Here is a 22,531-nt window from a genome sequence, read left to right as displayed (position 1 = left end):
TTCCCAACAGTAAGTTACCACTTTGAACGTACAAGAAGCCTGCTAACGTGTAACTCTAGCATTATGTGAGTCGGATATGCAAGCCAGGACGATATTCCCGGGTACTAATTCTTTCTAGGTTCCCACGGTCCTCTAAAACTAACCCTAACCCTAACCCTAACCCTAACCCTAACCCTAACCCTAACCCTAACCCTAACCCTAACCCTAACCCTAACCCTAACCCTAACCCTAACCCTCACCCTAACCCTAACCCTAACCCTAACCCTAACTAATCACCCTAACTATCACCCTAACTATCACCCTAACTATCACCCTAACTATCACCCTAACTATCACCCTAACTATCACCCTAACTATCACCCTAACTATCACCCTAACTATCACCCTAACTATCGTTACAAACTTACCGCGAAGCCGTTATATATATAAGATACCGTCAAATTTACGGCGAAGCCGTGCAAGGCGTAGCCTTGTTTATTATATATTATATATTATATATAATACTTAGGGTCAGGCTTAGGGTCATACTTAGGGTCATACTTAGGGTCGATTTTACCTATTATACCGTCAAATTTACGGCGAAGCCGTTATATATATAAGATACCGTCAAATTTACGGCGAAGCCGTGCAGGGCGTAGCCCTTTATATTATATATAATATAATATTCAGACTTAGGGTCAGACTTAGGGTCACACTTAGGGTTATACTTAGGGTCATACTTAGGGTTATACTTAGGGTTATACTTAGGGTCATACTTAGGGTCGATTATACCTATTATACCGTCAAATTTACGGCGAAGCCGTGCAGGGCGTAGCCCTTTGTATTATATATAATATAATATTCAGACTTAGGGTCACACTTAGGGTTACACTTAGGGTCATACTTAGGGTCAGACTTAGGGTCACACTTAGGGTCACACTTAGGGTCATACTTAGGGTAATACTTAGGGTTAATTTCACTTATTATACCGTCAAATTTACGGCGAAGCCGTTATATATATAAGATACCGTTAAATTTACGGCGAAGCCGTGCAGGGCGTAGCCCTTTGTATTATATATAATATAATATTCAGACTTAGGGTCAGACTTAGGGTCACACTTAGGGTCAGACTTAGGGTCACACTTAGGGTCACACTTAGGGTCATACTTAGGGTTAATTTCACTTATTATACCGTCAAATTTACGGCGAAGCCGTGCAAGGCGTAGCCTTGTTTATTATATATTATATATTATATATAATGCTTAGGGTCAGGCTTAGGGTCATACTTAGGGTCATACTTAGGGTCGATTTTACCTATTATACCGTCAAATTTACGGCGAAGCCGTTATATATATAAGATACCGTCAAATTTACGGCGAAGCCGTGCAGGGCGTAGCCCTTTGTATTATATATAATATAATATTCAGACTTAGGGTCACACTTAGGGTTACACTTAGGGTCATACTTAGGGTCATACTTAGGGTCAGACTTAGGGTCATACTTAGGGTCGATTATACCTATTATACCGTCAAATTTACGGCGAAGCCGTGCAGGGCGTAGCCCTTTGTATTATATATAATATAATATTCAGACTTAGGGTCAGACTTAGGGTCAGACTTAGGGTCACACTTAGGGTCACACTTAGGGTCACACTTAGGGTCAGACTTAGGGTTAAGGATAAGGTTAATTAGATACATAGTATCTAATAGATACTATGTAATTTACTAGCGCAGCGGATATTACAGTAGTAATATTAACCTTACTTAGGGTGAAGGATAAGGTGAAGGATAGGGTGAAGGATAGGGTGAAGGATAGGGTGAAGGATAGGGTGAAGGATAGGGTAGAGGATAGGGCTAGATATAAGGCTGAAAATCAAAGGATAATCGAAGAATCAAAGGTAAAAGAATAAAGATAAAGGTAAAGGTAAGAGATAAGGTGAAGGATAGGGTAGAGGATAGGGCTATACTTAAGGTGAATAAAATTTATTAGAGCCGAAGCTTTGAAATCAAAACTTGAACCTTATAACCGATGCTTTGAAATCAATAGATTAAACCTTATAACTAATACTTTGAAATCAATAGATTAAACCTTATAACTAATACTTTGAAATCAATAGATTAAACCTTATAACCGATGCTTTAAAATCAATAGATTAAACCTTATAACTAATACTTTGAAATCAATAGATTAAACCTTATAACTGATACTTTGAAATTAATATTTTAAGGGTTAGGGTCGGACTTCGGGTCGAGCTTAGGGCCGAGCTTAGGGTCGAGCTTAGGGTCAGACTTAGGGTTATATAGAAGGCTATTCCCTTTCGATTATTCACTCTTCATCACTCTCTTAACTATCATCACTCTCTTAACTATCATCACTCTCTCGACGATTATCACTCTCTCGACTATTATTACTCTCTTACCTTATCTTTCTAAACTATTACTCTCTTACCTTATTACTTTCTCACCTTATCCTTCTGAATTATCACTCTCTCAACTACTTTACTATTATCGACCCTATACTTACCTTATCCCTGCCCTAAGCCTTACCCTAGGCCTCTCCTATCTACCTTACCAGCGCCTACCTTACTAGCGCCTACCTCACCGTCGCCCTCTCCGATTTTTTACCGTTTATTCTTCACTTACCCCCCTATTTCAGCACCTAAGGATTAATTTCCACCGTCTAAAAATCGATTCTACCGGCTAGTTTTCGAGATATCATCACTTTTATAAGTTATCTCGCAATTCTACTGATAAATCACTAAGTTTTCATATTTCCCCTGATTTTTACCCCGCACTTTACCCCGCAATTACCCCTCTACCCCTCTTTTACTATGCTGTTCGAATGCCCCGCGTGTAAAAATGAATATATCGATATTCTCGATCATATTCGTAAAAAACACCCTACTGATTCCTTTACAGAGCTTCAATTACAGCCTATAGGCCTTGTTCCCTGCCCTACCTGTGCTACAGCGTGTAAAGGAGCCCACGGGATTAAGACTCATAGCGCTAAAATCCACGGAATCACCGGTAGCTCTAGGGTATCAACGCAGCACCGAATCCATACTACCCCCTCTGCCTCAGCACCCTTAGACGCTGAAATCGACGATTCTATAGGCACCCCCTACCCTGTAATCGATTTCCCTCAGCTACTAGCACCCTTTCGAGCCGCTACCCCTAAGGCCAGAGCCTCTCTAGGCCTTTCAGGCTCTGAATACCCTACAGCTCCAGGGGCTACAGGCCTGTATAAGTCGCCTCCAGCACCTACAAGCCGAAATCTCAGTACCCCTCCACCCCTACCAAGCCCCCCATTCGATATCTACCCAGGCTTTACAGGCTCTCCGTCCCCTGTAACTTCAGCACCAAATAGCCCTAAATCGCCTACCTACGCCCAAGTTACCGCCACCCCTCTAGGCTCTAAGCCTTCAGCACCTACAGGCTCCAAGCACCCTACGGCTTCAGGCTCTAAGACCCCTGTACCTTCAGTACCTACAGGCTCTAAGCACCCTACGGCTCCAGGCTCCAAGTACCCCGCACCTTCAGCACCTGCAGGCTCCAAGACCCCTGCACCTTCAGCACCTACAGGCTCTAAGCACCCTACGGCTCCAGGCTCCAAGTACCCCGCACCTTCAGCACCTGCAGGCTCCAAGCACCCTACGGCTCCAGGCTCCAAGTACCCCGCACCTTCAACACCTACAGGCTCTAAGCACCCTACGCCTTCAGGCTCCAAGTACCCCGCACCTTCAGCACCTACAGGCTCTAAGACCCCTGTACCGTCAGTACCTACAGGCTCCAAGTACCCTACGGCTCTAGGCCCCGACCTCCCTACAGGCACCCGAAGGATTCAGACCCCACGGGGTATTTGGTACTCGATTCCAGGGGAAGTAGACGCTATACTCCCAGCGTACGACGGCCCTACAGGCCCTGAACCAGACTCCCTCCCAGGCTCTCGACCCCCCACGCCTACAGGCTCTACGTCACCTACATACGCCCAAATCGTCGCTACAGGCTATATACCCCCGAAGCCGTCCACTAAACGCCCTGCAAGAACACCCTCCCCAGGGGCTCAACGCCCTACGACACGCCAAAAGATAGGCCCTACGCAGCCTATAGAGCCTATAATCAAAGACAGCTCGTCCGACGAAGATCTTTATAGTGCCTCTACAGCGCCATCGTCCCCTACCCCTAGCTTTGAAGACGCTATCTCAACGCCTATACCAACTACACCTACCGATAAGACGCCTACCACACCTAGCCTACCCTCTGATAGCCCCTACTTCCCTCGACTATCACGAGTAGGCTCCCCTATAAGCAACCGAAGCTACTCACCCCTAGAACCACCCCCTAAAGCTCCCCAAGCTTCAGCACCCTCTCACGCTAAAGAGCCTATAATAATAAGCTCTTCTCCCCCAACAACCCCTACAACACACCTACCCTCCAAAACTACCACAACTCACCTACCCTCTAAAAACACCACAACTCACCTACCCTGCGAAACCTCCACACCTAGCCTACCCTGTAACCCAACACTCCAGGGCCGTACTATAGGGCCTACAGCGTCTAAACGCCCTATATCAACACAAGGCACAGCATCTTCAGCGCCTAAACGCCCTAGAACGTCAACACTAAAACGCCCTACCGACCCCCTCACATCTGAGCTACCCTTTGGATTACAACAATCGATCCACTGCCCCCAGCCTCAGGCTACCTCAGCACCTACACCCCTACACCCACAGGCTTCCTCAGCGCCTACACCCCTAGACGAGAGCGCTAAAGACCACTTGAACGCTATAAGCTCAGCGCTAAGAAACCCTTATATGCAATCCCTCATGAGATATAGCACTATTAAGGTCCCTGAAACACGTCTCCACGCCAGGCAAGCAGCGCTATTTACAGAGGCCGCTAATCGAGCGGCTTTAGCGTTCTTACGGCAGCCTAGAGAGAAGCAATTACTGGACTTTTTACTGCTTCCCAGGGTTCTCGGCCTAGGATTACAGAAGGAAGAGCTCGCTAAAACGCTGAAAGCCTACCCTACGACTATACCGGATATCCCTGAAACTCAGGGACCTCCCCCTGAACCCCCTACCCCCTCAAACGACTCCCCCGCCAAAAGAGCGACTAAGCTTCTGGAAAAAGGCTATATAGGGCGTGCCTCTAGAGCCCTAATCGACCCTACGCCTCTAGCTCCTAGCACTCCAGAGACGCTAAATACGCTATACTCGAAGCACCCTATAGGGCATAATAACCCCTTCAGTAACGCTAACCCCTCCCCGGGGCAAAATATCACCCCTGAAACGATACGACAGGCTATTCGATCGATTAATAGAGAGAAAGCCCCTGGCCTCAGCGGCTGGACCCGCCCGCTACTTGATATAGCGCTAAATTCGGAAAACTCCCCTGTAACTATAGCGCTTACACACCTAGCGAATATGATTCGACAGGGTACAGCTCCAGGGGTCGACCTCCTATGTGCTTCCCGACTTATAGGCCTTCAGAAGCCTGACGGAGGTGTGCGACCGATCGCTATAGGGGACCTTATTTATAAGGTAGCCCTAAAAGCGATCCTTATCAGCTCCTTCAAGCCGTCTATGCTTCTACCCTGCCAATTAGGCGTTAGCACCCCAGGTGGTGTAGAGCCTATAATCTTCCTCCTTGACGACGCTATTACCGGCCCAAATACCCTAAAAACTCAGCAAATCGCCTCCTTAGACCTTATCAACGCTTATAACCGAATCGGACGAACCTCAATAGCAGCTGCAGTCGCTAAATACGCCCCTACTCTCTATCGGACCGCTAAATGGGCCTATAACCAGCCTTCAGTGCTAGTAACAAACGAAGGCCACACGCTAGCAAGCGCTGAAGGAGTACGCCAAGGAGACCCTATTGCCCCCCTCTTATTCTCTCTAGCGATCCGCCCCCTGCTAGAGCACCTCCAAAAGACCCTACCGAAGGCTACAATTATAGCTTATTTGGACGATATCTATATCCTTAGCCCTGAAACTACAGCACTACTCCCTGTAGTTATAGAAGCCTTCAGGGACTCTCCAGTAGCTCTTAACCGCCAAAAGAGCACCGAAAGCCCTATTTCCCAGTTACAAACCACTGGACTTAAGGCCTTAGGGACCTTTATAGGCCCTGTAGCACACCGCCGAACGTTCCTCCAGGGGAAAATCGACACTCTCGCTACAGCGCTATATACCCTACGAGACCTCCCTAAACAACACGCTACCCTACTCCTACGGGGTAGTATACACCTACTCCTACGACACTTACAGCGCCAATTGTACTCGGAAGACCTACTAGACCTCTGGAGGTTAGCAGACCTACGAATCAAGTACGCTGTACAAGCCCTAATCGCTAGGGAGCCAGGGGAGAAGACTACCCTAATTCGCCAGGCTTTACTCTCTCTTCCAGTGAGAGAGGGAGGCTTAGGGCTCCCTATACACGCCTTATTAGCCCCAGGGCTCTATAGGGCAGCTAAGGAAGCCTCTCGATCGATTCTAGTGGCTATATGCCCTAATCTCTACCCGGAACCCCCTGGACGCCCTGTACCGACAGCCCAAGAGGTCTTCTCTAGTGTTAACCAAGACCTAGAAGAGAAGATTCTACCTACCCTATCAAAACAAGCGCTAAAATCGAAGCTTGAGAACGCTAGCTACCTCGGACGATACTGGCTTAGAACCCTGCCCACGCAAAAACACCACCTTTTAGCGGATTCTACAGTTACCGAAGCACTACGGACTAGGCTCTTACTCCCTGTAAAGCCCCCTATTTCGCCCTGTACCGCCTGTGGAGCCTACCCTCAAATAGGCCACGAAGACACCTGTAGAGGTGCTGAACGACGCTGGATTATACGCCATAACCAGGTTACCCGTGCATTTATTACTACCCTTTCTAGCCGGGAAGACCTTAAAGTGGAATCGGAGCCTACGCCAGCTAGAACGCCTATAGCCCTAGAAAACAGCTAACGACCGGATTTTTCAGTGCTTATAGGTACTTCTAGGCACTATTACGACGTTCAAATAGTAGCAATCAACAAGGATTCAGCACGCGAAGAAGCCTATGCTACGCTATCAGAGGCAGCAAACGCTAAACGGCTTAAATACAGCGACTTAGGCCCTGTATTTCACCCCCTGATCTTCTCGGCAGGAGGCCTAATGGAAGCCGAAACAGCGAAGACCTATAAGGCCCTACAGGGCCTATTAGGGCACTCTAGGGCTAAGTGGTTAGATGGGTATATCGCTAGCACCCTAACTCAGGCTCGAGGAATCGCTGCAACCTCGATCCTAGCACGTAGGTAGCTTATAACACACGCTATACCTACCCTACAGCACACACTACACCTACCCTATAACACACACTACACCTACCCTACGGCACACACGACACCTACCCTACGGCACACACTTCACCTACCCTAAGTAACTCACACTTCACCTACCCTGTGATACACACTCTATCTACCCTATAGTACACACTCTACCTACCCTGCGACTCACACTACACCTACCCTTTGGTACACACTCTACCTACCCTGTGGTACATACTCTGCCTACCCTATGGTACACACTCTACCTACCCTGCGACTCACACTACACCTACCCTTTGGTACACACTCTACCTACCCTATGGTACGCACTCTACCTACCCTGCGACTCACACTACACCTACCCTGTGGTACACACTCTACCCACCCTGTGGTATATACTCTGCCTACCCTATGGTACACACTCTACCTACCCTGCGACTCACACTACACCTACCCTTTGGTACACACTCTACCTACCCTGTGGTACATACTCTGCCTACCCTATGGTACACACTACGCCTACCCTGCGACTCACACTACACCTACCCTTTGGTACACACTTTACCTACCCTTTGGCACACACTCTACCTACCCTTTGGTACACACTACGCCTACCCTCTGATACACACTTTACTTACCCTTTGGTACACACTCCACTTACCCTGTATTATCTCCTTCTGTCTTAGTACTCTACCTTCTGTACCCCTGACACCTTCAGGCTCTTACCCTCTGTATTATTAGTATAGTCCTTCTGTATTTCAAGACTATTAGAGAGAGATAAAAACACTCGTCGCAAGCTAGCGTAGTTAGAAACAAATATAACCCAAACCTCAAACCCTAAGTTAGAAACAAATATAACCCAAACCTCAAACCCTAGCCCTACAAATACGCCTAGGCCTACTTTATCTTAATAATATCAGAATTAGAGATATTTATTCGAATAGAAAGTATACTTCAAATTATTAGAAGTACTAAGATTTCACTAATAGTCTCGAAGTAACAGTAGTAGAGATAGAAAAGCCTAGTCAGCCGAAGAGTTCGAGTTGAATTCCTATTATTAATAATCGTAGCTTAAGTGGAACCCAATTTACCTAAATCTTCAATCCCCTATAAGCCAGAATTGCCTTCTCAGCCGTATGCTTTTTCTTTCGTGCAAGCGGCTGAAAAATGTTCTTACTCTGCCTGATACCCTCGAGGCTCTCCAGTTCTTCAACATAGGTGCTCACGTCAAGTGCTTTATACGCGTTTATCGGATCACCATCATCGAGGCTCTCTTAACACGACCAAGCAAGTCTCGTCTGTTCCCTATCGAAGTTTTGGCCCCTGAAATCATTTCTTTCTACAAGAAATACAGAGATGCTATTCTATTGCCCGACTCATAGGATTACATACAAGTATCCGAGATATCCGACTTAACAGGAGATACGATATTCAACAGCCTCGCTCTATTCAACCTCGCTGCAATGTCTCGGATTTGGGACGCCAAGTTCTTCAATCTAGCCTTGGATGAACGGTCCATGCAAGATCTTCTTTCTCTTCTCACCGAGGCGATCTCGAGTATCAAATAGTGCGCTTCCGGAAGCTGGAACCCTGCAGAACGATATACAGCTGTCCACACATTAATGTCCATAACAAAATCATCGGGTCAAAGAATTTCCTCTATAAATTTTCAGGAGCTTCGCTTCGATCGTTCCTCAAGTTTAGGTCACTTAGATCCTGGAATTTGCAGACTAGTCGAAATATTTTGTCCTCTTAGCGAACAGTTCAAGAGCTCTGGACTACTTTAGCCTTCCTCTGAACTTGTACCTGAACAGGTTGCCACCGACTGGGGTATTTTCAACTGAGTATCTCCAATAAAAACAAATGCCCCATTTCGTGCAAGGAACTATGGTACGAGGACGGGGAGTTGTCAGCATGACAATTGAAACGCGGTATCCTGCACAGGATGTTGAGATGGCGGCACAGAAGCTAAAGAAAGTAACGTATAACCTTGCGCTGTTCTATGGCACATCACTAAGTATATCTATTGATAAAATTCTATTTGAGTCTATAGTTCAAGGTAGATTCACGAATATCTTTTCAAGCATCGGATAATTCGGACTTCCCAGCCCAGTCACCGGATCCCACCCTGGCTGAGCTTGAAAGCCGTTGGTCCCACACCCCGGATTGCTACCTTCCGTGATGTCATTGAATGCCTCAGGAAAGGCGTAAAGAATTGGATTCAAGAATCCAACGGGTTTCTTTCCCACAGCGATTCGAGCTTCATTAAGCAAAGTGATGATGCTTGCGAAGATAGGCGTCGACGAGCTTGTTCCACCCGCGACTGTGACCCCACCCCCGAGAACGACCGATACATTCAGTCCGATTGCTGAAACATCTGGAAATGCACGACCACTTCTGTTGAAGATGTGTTCTCCGTACGGTGGGGGATATGTGGTAAGGTAGTTGGAGACTGCCTCAGCTTGGTAGGATGGCTGTGAAAAAACATTTGAGAATCCACCACCGGAGTAATAGTCTCGCTTAGGATTGGGTGCGAAAGGTAGTGCGACTGCCACCTCGCCGTTCTTGATATCATGGTCTTTGAGAAACGTTGCGCCCACTTGTTCGTTAGCTTGCTGCGAAACGGGTTGTAGAAAAGAATTACCTGTAGTCACCCAAGGACAATTCGAGGGGAAGGAAGGAGAAAATCCAGTTCCATTGATATCAATGTTCGATCCTTCACCTGGTGGCTTCAAGCAACTGTTGTCCTTCCCCATCCCAAAGCGATTAGCAACACCAGAATCACCACTCGCAAAGAGCACGCTTATGCCTTGCAAACCAAGTTTCAACCATTCATGACATTGCCGAGTCTGGTATGAAGCTGGAAGGGCCGCTTCGACTGGTCAGGACTTTAGTATTCAGCTCTCCGAGATTTCAAACATCATACGTACTTTGAAGGTACGAGAAAGAAAGAACATTACTTCGAGGGGCCCCACCACACTGGAGGGGCCCATCGTAGCCTTTCCCCTTTGGATCTGGATACACCGCATCGTTGTTGGGGTCATCGCCACCGAGATACGTGCAATACGAACCATCTAATGCATCCAGAAATGTATTGAATGTACCATCGGAAGCCGTATTGACATCACCAACTTGATAAAGACGCACACCCTGCGGGTAGATCATGGAATACGCAACCTGGACATCAAGTGTGGCTTCACTGCCGAACGTGAAAGAATCGTCCCAGCGTTCACCACCATCAATAGAAACGAACTCCGGAAAGACTGATTTGGGGATTGGTTGCGTGGTGTAGTTCTCAAAGAATTGTTCCAAATCTGGAGGGTAGAGGTAGCTGCCAAATGCAGGGATTCCGATTTCATTCCCAGGTGCACCTGTTGCAGAGTCAGCGACTTCTGAATATGAGGCGAAGGTGACACGTACTTGTGTTGCCCGCAGTGAACTGGTACAATGTTCGTAAACACTCAATAGTAATGAGTTCATAACAATTCTCAAGACCTGTAAGACCGACGATAGAAGGTCTGATGCCCAAATTCATGTTCTCAATTGGCCGCATCCCTTCCAATTGGATTGTTGGCATCTGTTTCTTGAGATGAGTCTTCCAGTTCAAAGTGTGCTTATAATGCGGTGACTTACTGCAAAATCAACATGCCTTTGCACGTGTTTTGGTAGGTAGTATTCGTCACATGCGATGCGGTAACCCTTTAATGTCTCATCCCTGAAGTAATGATATTTTGTGTTGAACAATAACTCCACTTCATTTACAGTGGCATTGAACGAAATCCAATTTCGACCTTTGCCTCAGTCAGAACTCAGCAATAAAGTTGGAAATGTGATTCAAAAAGGCTTGCGCGAGAGATGATAACCGGTGAGACATCAGAGCTCCTGAAATCTTAGTGGGACAACACTGGGGCAGATATATTTCCATACCTATCGAGAAATTTTGTCTTTCAGCATTAATACCGGATTCAACAAGCCATTCCACGACCGCATCAACACTTTCTTTTGACGGCTGAAAAGTGTTCGCAACTTCCTCAGCAGTCCAGTGCTTGCCTAAATTTCATTCAATCAGTATTAGAGGTACAAAAATCAAACTCTAATTTTGAGGCACGTACCGAAGTTAGCTGATCTAGGATCTGAGATGTCGAGTAAGTATTCTTCTGCCCGGTGTAGGTTGCTTTGTGCCAAGCCGATTTTGACGAGAAGAATCTCGGAGGGATGAGCCCGTGATATTGTAGTCCAAGTTTGAGAACCTGGTTCTCGTTTCTCGTGCAGAGCAAAGTTTCTTCCAGTCTTGGGAAGGGCAGAGAGGCTGGAAAAGAAGCAGATAAAATATAAAGCTTTTACAAGAAACATATTCTCGGGTTCAACTCAACCACACAGTTGCTTTCTGCGAGACAATAGGGTATCTAGGTCGAGGGGATCGCAATGTACCAGAATCTTATCGTCAATCAGCCGAGGAAGTCTGCAATCATTCTCGACCTGAACATATCATCACGCCAGCAATCACGAGGACTGTCCAGCCCAGTACTTCCTACGCACGATAAACATCGGCTAGTCTATCTTGATTGCCTCTAAAGATCATCGTTTCTTCTCATCTGCATTATCGAGCGGTCTCCACTTGCGGGTCGGCCGATCAAATTTACGCGGCCACTCATATGTATGTCAGATAAAGCTGAGTATAGATAGCGAATACGCCTTGGCACAGAAAACAACTCACTGTCCGGATGATTACAAACGGTTGTGGTCAAGATGGCCTGCACTGGCGAGTGGAGGCCTGCATTTGCCGTAATCTTCTTCCGCTTTCATCCCACCTTTCTCTGCCTGGCTTTCTTCATGACAATATTCGTGAAACACGTATTGTTGTCTTGGAGTATGTCTTGTGGTGGCGTGGTGGCATCAATCACACCAAATGTGATAGATGAGGAAGGTAGCTGGCTTACTCTATGGGTTGATTGGATATAAACAAACCAAGCTTTTTAGCGCGACAGTTGGATGTGGAGTCTATGTAGTCCAACCCCATGATAGGCAGCTGTCGGCCGACGACCACGCTGTCCTTCAAGCACAAGTAAGCAACTCTACAATAATTCAGGTTGAGCTAGGACCATACAAGCGGTGTGGGGAAGTTTGCAGATACGAACGCTGCATTGCATGGTGACAGGATGAACTGGTCAAGTCGCGGTAGCATTCCGTCGTCACGATCACGTGCAAACATTCGTGCCACGGGTGTTTGAAGACCGAGCCAAAGATGTGGCAAGCGAGTTGAGTTACTCGCAGAGTTTAGGCCAAGCATATGTTCATCTACTGAGCTGTCGTCAAGTAAGTGGCAAATGGGCGTGAAATTAAAGGTGTCATACTTCTAAAATTGTAAAGTGCATTGATTAGATTCCTGAAAAACTCGAAAGTGAGCGCCTTCGATGTGTACTATCAATTGTGTGGAGCCGCTTCAATACAAGTGTCAAGTTGCGAGAACATCCTTTTCGTCGTACCATGAATGCAAGTACGATAGCAAATGGAATGACTTCCTTCTGCTAGTTTCCTGAACCCAATCTGACCACCCAAATTCTAATTCTCAAAGGTCGGACCTTCATGTGCAGGGTAATCTCCCTTCCAATCATCACCATACCCGAAATGATTCTTCATGATAGGTAGATACGGAGAGCTGTCACGACAATTGGTGAAAGCCTCAACATCAAGTGGTCCAGGTTTCATCGGCCGTTCAAAATTGTAGCAAGCATGGCGTTCCAGGGCCCATTCGTCAAGCTTGGAAAAGTCTTTGCATTTGCGGTTTTGTCCCGTGCTCTTTTCTCCAATATACCAAAGATTCTGAATACACAGTTAGCTTTCAATCCCCCAGACAGGTGGCTTGAGGCTTCCTACATCGTCCGCATTGCACTCAGCATCTTGTCGTAGTTGATCCAAGCAGTGAACACAGTGCTCATACACCGGCTTTTGTAACTCTTCTCCTTTATATGCACTGGTGAGTGTTTGGTAGAGAAGTTTCTGTACTTATATTAACAAGTAGTTCAAAATCAAATATGAACGTGTTCTTACCAAGCAGTGCAGTTGATGGAAAGCAATCACGATATAAACTCGCTTGGTAGGGTCCCAAGGAAATACGATTGTCTCGGTCAAGCCTTGCTTCGCGATTGTCTCTTGATCCACGGCCACGACACCCCGATCAGTCGCCATGCTATTCCAGAGCGCATCTCGTGCACTGTTGTTGTCACTTCGGTGCGAGAACGGCGTCATATCGCTGATTGTTCGTTCGAGTGTATTTGGGAGAAGACCAACTTGAGTGACATAGTCAATTCCTAAACAGAACTCCAATCATAGAAGTACACATACCGGTAGGACTCAGACAGTTCCATTCGTTGTGTGCTGCCCTCGAGAAGCTCAGGACGGCAATCAAGAGAATCGTGTTGAGAAGAGCGGAACTGAGAAGGAGGATCCTTTGCCCTTTCGAACTGAATAAATCCTCGATGCCGTTTCTGATTCGATTGACATAGCCGTTGTTCTTTGGATTCCAGGACAGCCCAGACATCTCCGAGTCGGCATCAGAGTGTTCATAGATGTCTTTCTCCGAGAGAAGATTTCGTTCGAGTTCTGAATGATCCATTGTTGTTTCAAATAAAGTCACGGCGACAATTCTCAGGCAGAGGCATGCAAATTTCAAAAGAAAACTATATGACTGTCTGGACTTGCTGTGAGTGAAATGTGAAGCTGATTATTGGGGACAATGTCGGGAAGGTGCAATGCATGCAATAAGTTACACCAGCACATCAAGACAGGCATAACTTTAGACTAGGTGAAATGGATGCCCACGAGCTGCAGGCCCTGCTACAAATTCCAGGGTTCGGCCGACTCGATAGCATACGTTGAAGTGACCTGCAGTTTAGAGCTTAGGGCTTTGCGCTTTGCTGACTCTGCATTCTCGCGTAACGATGTAAACAAGGCTAACTGCTTTTGGGCAGTGGACGTTGTCAGCGGGGCGGCCCGTTTTGCCCAGGCCATGTGCCGTACTAGCTCGCTTTCCAAGCGTTCCCCATTGATTCACCCGCCACTACTACAGCTAGTTTTCAGTGGACCGCCGCGACAGCCACGTTCTTAAAGACGACTTGGAATCAATGTTCCGAAGTCGATTTAGGAAGGTCAGACGAGGTACCGTTCAATTCTCGCTGGCCTTATCTAGTCGAGGATATACTATCCTGAATCAAACTAGCTCTTGTACTGCCGAGCGAATGCTACCCTAGAGTACATGATTGTTCAACCATCAAGGTGCCACCCATCATCTGAGATGGTAGCTCCTCAAACTGCAAGGGCTACAACAGTAGAAGACTATCGCACGTAATGGCAATGGTCCATTCAGCAATCTTAGCTGCGTGGCACTTGCAAGCTTTTAATGCCTCGTATATGCAAATAAGCTGCCGCGGTGGATCACTTCAGTGTCAGCATTTAAGCTTGTTTTTGACCAGTCATCATCAATTTTTCAAGCTCATACAATCAAGCCGCGCGTGACCACGGTCCATTACCTTATCTACTTCATACAGTTAAGGTGCTCGTGGCCACTTTACACCTGTTCATCGGGTTCATGCAATCGATGTGGAGAAGCAGGACAGCTGAAGTTTTTTGTAAGAGATAACGAGCACGCATGAGACGCAGTGAATCCTATCCCAGTCCACTCTTTTGGTGGCCGTGCAAGAAGGCGGGGAAATAGCGCAACGGTCGTGGGAGTTGGAGAACACATCAACTCAAGAAATAGTATCCAACGCGGGACCAAGGGCCGAGCCCCTCTTGCAGGCGGCACAGTCTCCATGTGAAGTGAAAACAATTCGTATGCAACGTCGATACGTGAGGGCCCTTGTGAGCTTCGTGAGATTGGGAAACGAGCAGGGTTGGGGGACTGTCTTGGAAAAGGCACAGCAAGATGCCAAGGAGAGTTGTCTTTGGTTGTAAACTTCGTCGCATGTCGCCAAGCATCCAGGCGAGCTGAAAATCGCTCCACAATTGACGTGTAAGCTACCCACTTCAAAATTGAAAGAAAGATTCCCCGACAAGATCAGCGAAGAGTTGAACTCAATCGATCGTTTCGTTTCGAAACTGTAGACATTGGAAATCATGATTCCGGTCACTTTGAAGCGGATGAGGTAGAGTAAATATGAAGTCGTTTCCATTTGTCATATTGAAAGTCCATTGATCTCTCTTCCTCGCCCAATACCTCCGATATCTCCCGCTTCAAGAAAAACAAGCAAATTCCAACAAAAATTTACCAAAGAGCAAATCTTCTTCTGATCAATGCTCAGTCACTCAGCCACATCCTCAAAATCCGCGGTCTTTGAACTGCAGGACAGTTTCAGTTCGCCCTTGCTTCAGCAAGGCCTCTCTTCTCGGCTTCTTCTGACGGAACCTCGGTCTTCAATGCACCAGGATGATTCCTAGAGTTCAAAATTAGCAATGTACTAAGTGAAGCGAGTGAAGATCTCACCAGTTGGCCCAGACTTCAGCTACACCCCTCTTTTCGGCTTCTTCTGCCGGGACCTCGGTTTTCAATGCACCAGGATGGTTCCTAGAGTTCAGAATGAGCTGATGAGATAGTATATTAAGAGAGTGAACAGCTCACCAGTTGGCCCAGACTTCAGCTACACCTCTCTTTTCGGCCTCCTCTGCCGGGACCTCGGTTTTCAATGCACCGGGATGATTCCAATTTGCCCACACTTCAGCTACACCTCTCTTCTCAGCTTCCTCTGCCGGAACTTCGGTTTTCAATGCACCGGGATGATTCCAATTGGCCCAAACTTCCGCTACTCCCTTCTTCTCGATAGCCTTGGTCTGTAAGGTAGAGGCTATTGAAAATACATCAGTGGAAACTCGGTTCAATAGGTGTCTCTGAAAGTAGTCAGGGCGGTGCCCTACCTGAAGCAGCGATGGGAGCAGACATAACACCCCCAATTGCCTGGGCAGCGAGCAGAAAGAAGACGTTTTGAACCTTCATAATGAATGTGCGAATATTGTTCTTGTTGATTGGTGAAGAGGATAGTGTGAGTTGGAAGCAAGGAAGTAAGTTCAGATTGACTGCTTTCAAAAAAGGAAGAGTGATGGAGAGTATAAGTAAATCAGCGCTCAGCATGTGTATCTGGTACTCGGAGTTTTACGATCCTCGCTCCGCAATAGTGGGTATCCATGTCTCGAAAATGGGCATCCAACATTGACATGTTGAACAGAGACTAGCGTTGGAGCTGGCAATATGAAATCTGACTTTCCTAATTGGGAAATGCGGACAGCTTCCGCCTTGAAATGAGCCGAGAGTAGCGAGTTAAATCTTGCGCGATAGGCAGTGTAAAATCAGCAATGCCAGCTGCAAGGTGAAATGTCACAAGATCCGTTGAACTATGCTGTTGTTATTCACCTTGCCCCATACGTGGCGCTCCCTGAACATGGCCATGTATGGTACGATCCTCGTCTCAGATCTCTTCGATTGGTTGTGTCCTGTCCATGCAATCTAGATTGTGTCGGCCGAAAGATATCGCAGCGGCCGACCGTGATATCGAGTTACACTTACACAAAGTAGCGGTAAGCTCGTATGCATACAAAGTCCACGACAGTAGCAAACTCGCACAGACATATTCATGTATGTACTTCTGACCAAAGAAGGCAGGAGGTGGTTTGACATCCACTTATGTCAATTCTCATGCAATTCTCATACGATCAAGAACGGAGGAAGTTGCAGCGGACCCACTTGCAGGAATGCATTTGATCTACCGATCAGCCGTGGACTTGACATGTCTCTGCCTTACGTTGATAGCATGTGTAGAATAGATTGCTCCTTTGCCACAGACGATAAGGCTTGCAGAAAATAGAACTGTCGCCATCGTTTATGCCGATATCTATCACCATCCTATTCGAGTCTAGTGCTTTATAATACAACCAACCCAGCCTTCATCCCAGTTCCCAAACACATTCAAGACTTGGAGATATTTTCGGTGATCCTTTCAACAACAAAGCACACATTCCCATCTGCACCATATTGAGCCATCACTCAACAATGTGGTTTCCAACCAAGCTTGCGAAGAAAGTCACATACTCCTCCGTAACTGATGATGAAGAGAAGGAACATCTTTCCTCTCGCTTCAGTGACGTGAGTACTGAGAAGGCGGAAAGTGAAGGCTATGATATGTCTTATCTGAAGACAACACGCCGTTCTCGCTTGCCGTACATCACGGCCAATACCGCAGGGATTGTCACTATTGTGTTGGTCTATGGACTTAGTATCTATGGCGCCGTGCTCGGGACCTGGGCAATGCACAGCCATAATGATCATGGAAGTCCGTACACAAAGCCAATTGCGTACTGTAGGTCATAACCCTCATCCATTTATCACAACCCTTTCTCTAATGACTCCTAGCCCCTGTGATGGACAAAATCGACATTCCTATGATCTGGAAGAAGATTGATCCTTCTCTGTTCCCAGAACCTGGAAATCCAGAGCATATCTATCGAGGACGACCCAGCCCTGAGGTTGATGCCGCGTGGGAGCGCATCTCTCGTAAGTCACTTCCCTGAATTCAAAAACATTTGCACTTTCAAAACTCTAAAAACACACAGATATCGGAATGCATGCTCTCACAAAGCAAGAGGTTACAGACATCGGCAAGAATGCAACTGAGTGTGCCAAGACCATGCCAGAATGGGGGTACGGCCCTGACACTTACATGTCGGAAATTGACGTTTTCCATCAGTTGCATTGTCTTGACGCCCTTCGCAGAACCAATGTGCTGAACTACGACTACTACTGGGGCAGTGTCTACAACTACGAGCCTCCCGTCATGTTCGAGTCACATGTTGACCACTGCATCGATATCCTGCGTCAGAATATCATGTGCAACTCCGATCTGGACATGTTGACCTATAACTGGAGACACACGCAGCACAATCCCTTCCCAGATGTTGGTCCCAAGAAATTATGCCGGGACTTTGACGCCTTGATGCGTTGGCAGGAGGAGGTGGAGTTAAAGGATGAGCCTGCTAAGTGGGAGAAAATTGTCCGGCCGGATGATGCTGTGCTTCTGCCAATGCCACCACATCTTGATGAGCTTGTGGTCACAGGCTCTGTTGGTGGTCAAGATGTGAAGAAGTTGACAGACATCACAAGACCAAAAGACTGCCCTGCTTTTGAGTTGTGATGCTATTGGGAAAGGAATGGGCAGGTTATCACTTCGGCTATATGTCAAGAATGTAGATCGGCTGCTAAACGGATGGATGGGAGAACGTGGATATTGCCTTTCGGAGCTATGATTTTGTAGCCCCCGCTTTTAGCCATTTGGAATTCAGCTTTGAAGTTTGAATTTACTTTTATGCTCTATTTTTTCCAGCACGTATCAGACAATAATGCACGAGAAGAATTTACGAGGTATAACTGAACACATCGAGAAAATCATGACGTAAAGCAGATATGAATCCATATTACTCAAAAGCTGACTGTGTATACTGTGGAATGAAAACTCATATACTGTCTGTCAACGATGATAAGCAACACCTTGTCATTAGCAAGGAAATGCTGTACATCCGGACCGCATTAGGAAGCTCGAACAAGTGGGGGAGCCTTATGAGCTGACTAAGCTTTCGTTTCTTCAAATCACCCTCCGTTTTTGTGCGACGTGTTTAACAACTCATTCTGGCTTCCATTCGAGTTCTTACCTTCTGCTTTTGGTTACTCCAGTTGACCATGGCACGTCTACCCAAGAATGTGGTTCCAAGCCATTACGACCTAGATCTCAATTTAGATCTAGATGGTTTAACCTTTCACGGCACAGTCTCCGTTCACCTCGATGCTTGTGAAGAGACGTCATCCATCGTTCTTCATGCGAGAGAACTCAAGATCACCAATACCCAAATTGAGTACTCTCCAGTCGAGATTGTCCAGATTCCCGAAATAGAATACAATATTGAACAGCAGACCATCACAATTTCGCTATCAAAACCCCTCACAGCAGGCTCAAAAGTGACGGTTCGCCAATCTTTCCATGGGACCATCAAAGAGAATGGAAGGACTCCAGGCTTTGCATGGACGGGCTACATAGATGCCAAAGGTGAAAAGAAACGGGCATACTCGACCAGCTTTGAGCCAGTCGGGGCACGTTGTGTTTTTCCATGCTTCGATGAACCCGAGTTCAAAGCTACAGTCTCCTCCACGATCACTATCAACCAAGATCTGACATGCGTGAGCAATATGGACGTTCGCTCGTCCGAGGTCACGCATTCTGAATCCGAAGGACAAATCTCGAAGCGGGTCGCCTTCAGCACCATGCCAAAAACGCCGACCTATCTGATATGTTTCGTTGTTGGAGATTTTGATTTCATCGAGTCGACTAAGCTCAAGTTCCGAGTAAGGGTCTATGCTGTGAAGGGGGCAAAGATCAAGCATGCGTCGAACATGTTGAGCATCGCTACCAATGCTCTTGGCCACTACGAGCGCATCTTTGGCCTCGAATATCCTCTTCCCAAGCTAGACTTGATTGCTCTCCCTGACGCAGGTGCACTAGAGAACTGGGGCTGTATCGTCTTCGGTGAGCGCTGGCTTCTTCTCGACCCCGACACCACAGCCGCCAAGTCCATGCAAATGGCTGTTGAAACGCTCTGCCACGAGCTCGCTCACCAATGGTTTGGCAACCTGGTGACTATGGGCTGGTGGGACGATCTCTGGCTCAATGAGGCCTTTGCCGAATGGGCTGGCTTCACCGTCGTCGATAAGATGTTTCCCGAATGGAAATACTGGCTGCACTTTGTGGCTGCGGATCCAGATCCTGAGGCAATGGCATTTTATCAAGGAGCACTGGATATTGATTCAACACCAGGGGCCCATCCAGTTTACAATCCCACCGCTTCACCCGATCGGATACATGAGCTTTTTGATAACATCACGTACATGAAAGGCGCTGCTCTGTTGAGAATGCTGTCGAACTTCTTGGGGATGGATGTCTTTGTGGATGGAGTAAGACGGTACTTGAAAGAGCATGCTTTTGGAAATGCTAAGACTAAGGATCTCTGGGTAGCTTTGGCTGCCGGTAGTGGAAAGGATGTTGCCAGGACTATGCAAGAATGGACCGCATGTGCTGGGTATCCTATTCTCATGGTTTCTGAAGACGACACCAAAAGCACGATCACGTTGGAGCAACATCGGTACTTCCAAGCAATCGAGATCACACCCAAGGAAGACAAGAACATTTATCACGTTCCGTTGAACTTTCAGACAAACACTGGAAGCCAATCAGAAGACTCTGTTTTGTTGACCTCGCGAAAGGGAACATATCAAGTAGATCTCGAAACCTACAAGCTCAACGCGGGACAGATTGGACTTTACCGGGTCTCCTATCCACTGTCTCGATTCCAGGAGTTTGAAAAGCAGACTTCAAGATCCAATTTAGGTTCAGAAGATTGGGTAGGGTTGATCTCCGATTCCTTCGCATTGATTTCATCCTGTCTCAATACCCCAATGACAACCGCCGACCTTCTCAACTTCCTGTCCCGCTTCTCAAAGGACCATCACTTCCTCGTCTGGAGACAGATCTTCTTCGTCCTTGGCAAGATCCGACAAGCATTCCTATTCTCGTCCCCTAAGACTCGGACAGGACTGCAGAATTTCCACAAACATCTCTTCCTGGCCAATTCTCCTGAGGACGTTTGGAAGATTGGGTCTAAAGACCCGATTCATATTCAGAATGAAAAAGCGATGTTTTATGCTGAGGGGATTCGGTATGAGCACCTCAAGGCTGGATCCGAGAAACTCTTCAACGAGTTCAAATCTGGGAATGAAGAAGCGCTCAACCCCAATATTCGGAAGCACGTGTTTCAAGCTGTCGTCGATGACCATGTAAGTACACGTCCACAGCTGAAACCTCGATGTAACGAATCTGATAAGTGGATGTGCTCTCTCATAGTACAAATCTGTCTTGAAAATCGCTCGTACCACAAGAGATCCAGAATTGCGAACCGACGCTTTCGTGTCTCTTGGCTATGCAGACAGCCCAGAGCTGGTTCAAGAAACACTCAAGCTTCTGACACAAGTAGGCGAGCCATTTTCCGGACTAGAGAAGTGGTTCTTATTAAACGCTCTGCAAACGCACTATGCTGGAGCTGATGCCTCCTGGACATGGCTCAAGGAGAAGTGGGATAACTTTGGGAGAGTGGATAGGGTGGGCATTTGTAGATATGTTGCTAGTTGCACGGGTAGTCTCTCAACAGCCGAGCAATTGGAAGAAGTGAAGGCTTTTGCGTTGGGTGTTGAGGTAGGTCTGATGGGGGTGGTGCTAATTTGTCAGGAATGTGAAGCTGACTGTAAAATTAGGAAAAGTTTAAGAAGACTTTCGAGGAAGCTACTTCGGGAATTGAAGCGAGGATGAAATGGATTGAACGAGATCATCCAGGTGTGGAAAGATGGCTAGCAGGGCAGGGATTTTAGTTTGTTTTGAATACATGAATCCATGGAAGACATTAAGAGAATCGGCAGATTTGAAGGCTTTTTTGTGCTGAACATTACTCGAGTAGAGGAAACTGTACTCGCAGGACGTATGGTACAAGAAACGCCTCGAAGTGTGATCGCTACAAAGAATTGCGGCCTAGCTGTATTTTGCCCTGTCTACGATTCCTTGTGATAGAACGCCGTCAACCTCTTCCAAAACGAGCTTCCCACAACTCCACCTCGGGTTGGTACTTCAATCCTCTCTCCATCCAAGCCTGTGTTTGTGACAGCATTCTGCTGCTCGCCTAAATAGAAATTCGGCATGAACAAGGTAGCTAACAGTGGAATCGCCGACAGAACAAGAGCCGCAATTGCGATATGACCATTAACATAGGAATATGCTCGGATAGCTCCTTGTCTGACGGGGTCATCAAAGTCGTAGCTGGTACGGAGCTTCTTGATATTCCCATACAGTGTACGAACTGTCTTACCGTCAACTCCAGGCATCTCCATGTACATTTGATCTAACATCTCATTCGTCCAGATTGCCGACGACACTGCTGACCCAATTGAAGATCCTAGTGTCGACCAGAGTGTTAGAAGTGCGATGACTGAAGCCATATCTTCATGCGGTACTGAAGCTTGACTACCGACTCTTGCTCCAACGACGTTGAAAGAACCCAAACAAAAGAGAAGCTGAGCAACGATTAAACGAGCAGTATCTTGAATCATGAGACCGCTGCTGCCGGTCAGTTCCAATACCAAGACGAGTTCATACAACTTACCTCGGGGTGA

The 22,531-nt window shown here is 46.9% G+C and overlaps 7 protein-coding genes across 7 annotated transcripts; 3 read left to right on the top strand and 4 right to left on the bottom strand.

The window, feature by feature from the left end:
* Positions 1-2,809: 2,809 nt before the first annotated feature.
* ONS95_008605 (uncharacterized protein) lies at positions 2,810-4,443 on the top strand (the record flags this gene model as incomplete). The annotated part of the gene is made up of 2 exons (XM_058502165.1): positions 2,810-4,270; positions 4,375-4,443. The coding sequence occupies 2 exons, from the start codon at positions 2,810-2,812 to the stop codon at positions 4,441-4,443; spliced, it is 1,530 nt and encodes a 509-aa protein (XP_058349135.1).
* A 4,895-nt stretch (positions 4,444-9,338) lies between these two features.
* ONS95_008604 (uncharacterized protein) lies at positions 9,339-10,819 on the bottom strand (the record flags this gene model as incomplete). Its single annotated transcript, XM_058502164.1, has 4 exons — positions 9,339-9,883; positions 9,929-10,162; positions 10,215-10,655; positions 10,705-10,819. The coding sequence occupies 4 exons, from the start codon at positions 10,817-10,819 to the stop codon at positions 9,339-9,341; spliced, it is 1,335 nt and encodes a 444-aa protein (XP_058349134.1).
* Positions 10,820-12,846: 2,027 nt separating this feature from the next.
* On the bottom strand, positions 12,847-13,900 carry ONS95_008603 (uncharacterized protein; the record flags this gene model as incomplete). The annotated part of the gene is made up of 4 exons (XM_058502163.1): positions 12,847-13,107; positions 13,162-13,284; positions 13,336-13,574; positions 13,630-13,900. 4 exons carry the CDS (start codon positions 13,898-13,900, stop codon positions 12,847-12,849), a joined length of 894 nt encoding a protein of 297 aa, XP_058349133.1.
* Positions 13,901-15,634: 1,734 nt separating this feature from the next.
* Positions 15,635-16,273, bottom strand: ONS95_008602 (uncharacterized protein; the record flags this gene model as incomplete). Its single annotated transcript, XM_058502162.1, has 4 exons — positions 15,635-15,716; positions 15,767-15,847; positions 15,902-16,124; positions 16,195-16,273. The coding sequence occupies 4 exons, from the start codon at positions 16,271-16,273 to the stop codon at positions 15,635-15,637; spliced, it is 465 nt and encodes a 154-aa protein (XP_058349132.1).
* Positions 16,274-17,323: 1,050 nt separating this feature from the next.
* Positions 17,324-18,461, top strand: ONS95_008601 (uncharacterized protein; the record flags this gene model as incomplete). Its single annotated transcript, XM_058502161.1, has 3 exons — positions 17,324-17,630; positions 17,684-17,824; positions 17,884-18,461. The coding sequence occupies 3 exons, from the start codon at positions 17,324-17,326 to the stop codon at positions 18,459-18,461; spliced, it is 1,026 nt and encodes a 341-aa protein (XP_058349131.1).
* Positions 18,462-19,003: 542 nt separating this feature from the next.
* On the top strand, positions 19,004-21,736 carry APE2_4 (Aminopeptidase 2 mitochondrial; the record flags this gene model as incomplete). The annotated part of the gene is made up of 3 exons (XM_058502160.1): positions 19,004-21,148; positions 21,216-21,563; positions 21,623-21,736. 3 exons carry the CDS (start codon positions 19,004-19,006, stop codon positions 21,734-21,736), a joined length of 2,607 nt encoding a protein of 868 aa, XP_058349130.1.
* Positions 21,737-21,913: 177 nt separating this feature from the next.
* ONS95_008599 (uncharacterized protein) lies at positions 21,914-22,468 on the bottom strand (the record flags this gene model as incomplete). The annotated part of the gene is made up of 1 exon (XM_058502159.1): positions 21,914-22,468. One exon carries the CDS (start codon positions 22,466-22,468, stop codon positions 21,914-21,916), a length of 555 nt encoding a protein of 184 aa, XP_058349129.1.
* Between the last annotated feature and the right edge of the window lie 63 nt (positions 22,469-22,531).

This window comes from Cadophora gregata, assembly GCF_030347475.1.
Source record: "Cadophora gregata isolate MNR1 chromosome Unknown scaffold_25, whole genome shotgun sequence".
NCBI lineage: Eukaryota > Fungi > Ascomycota > Leotiomycetes > Helotiales > Ploettnerulaceae > Cadophora > Cadophora gregata.
The sequence above is the reverse complement of the archived record's forward strand: the minus strand, read 5'-3'. Positions and strand labels throughout refer to the sequence as shown.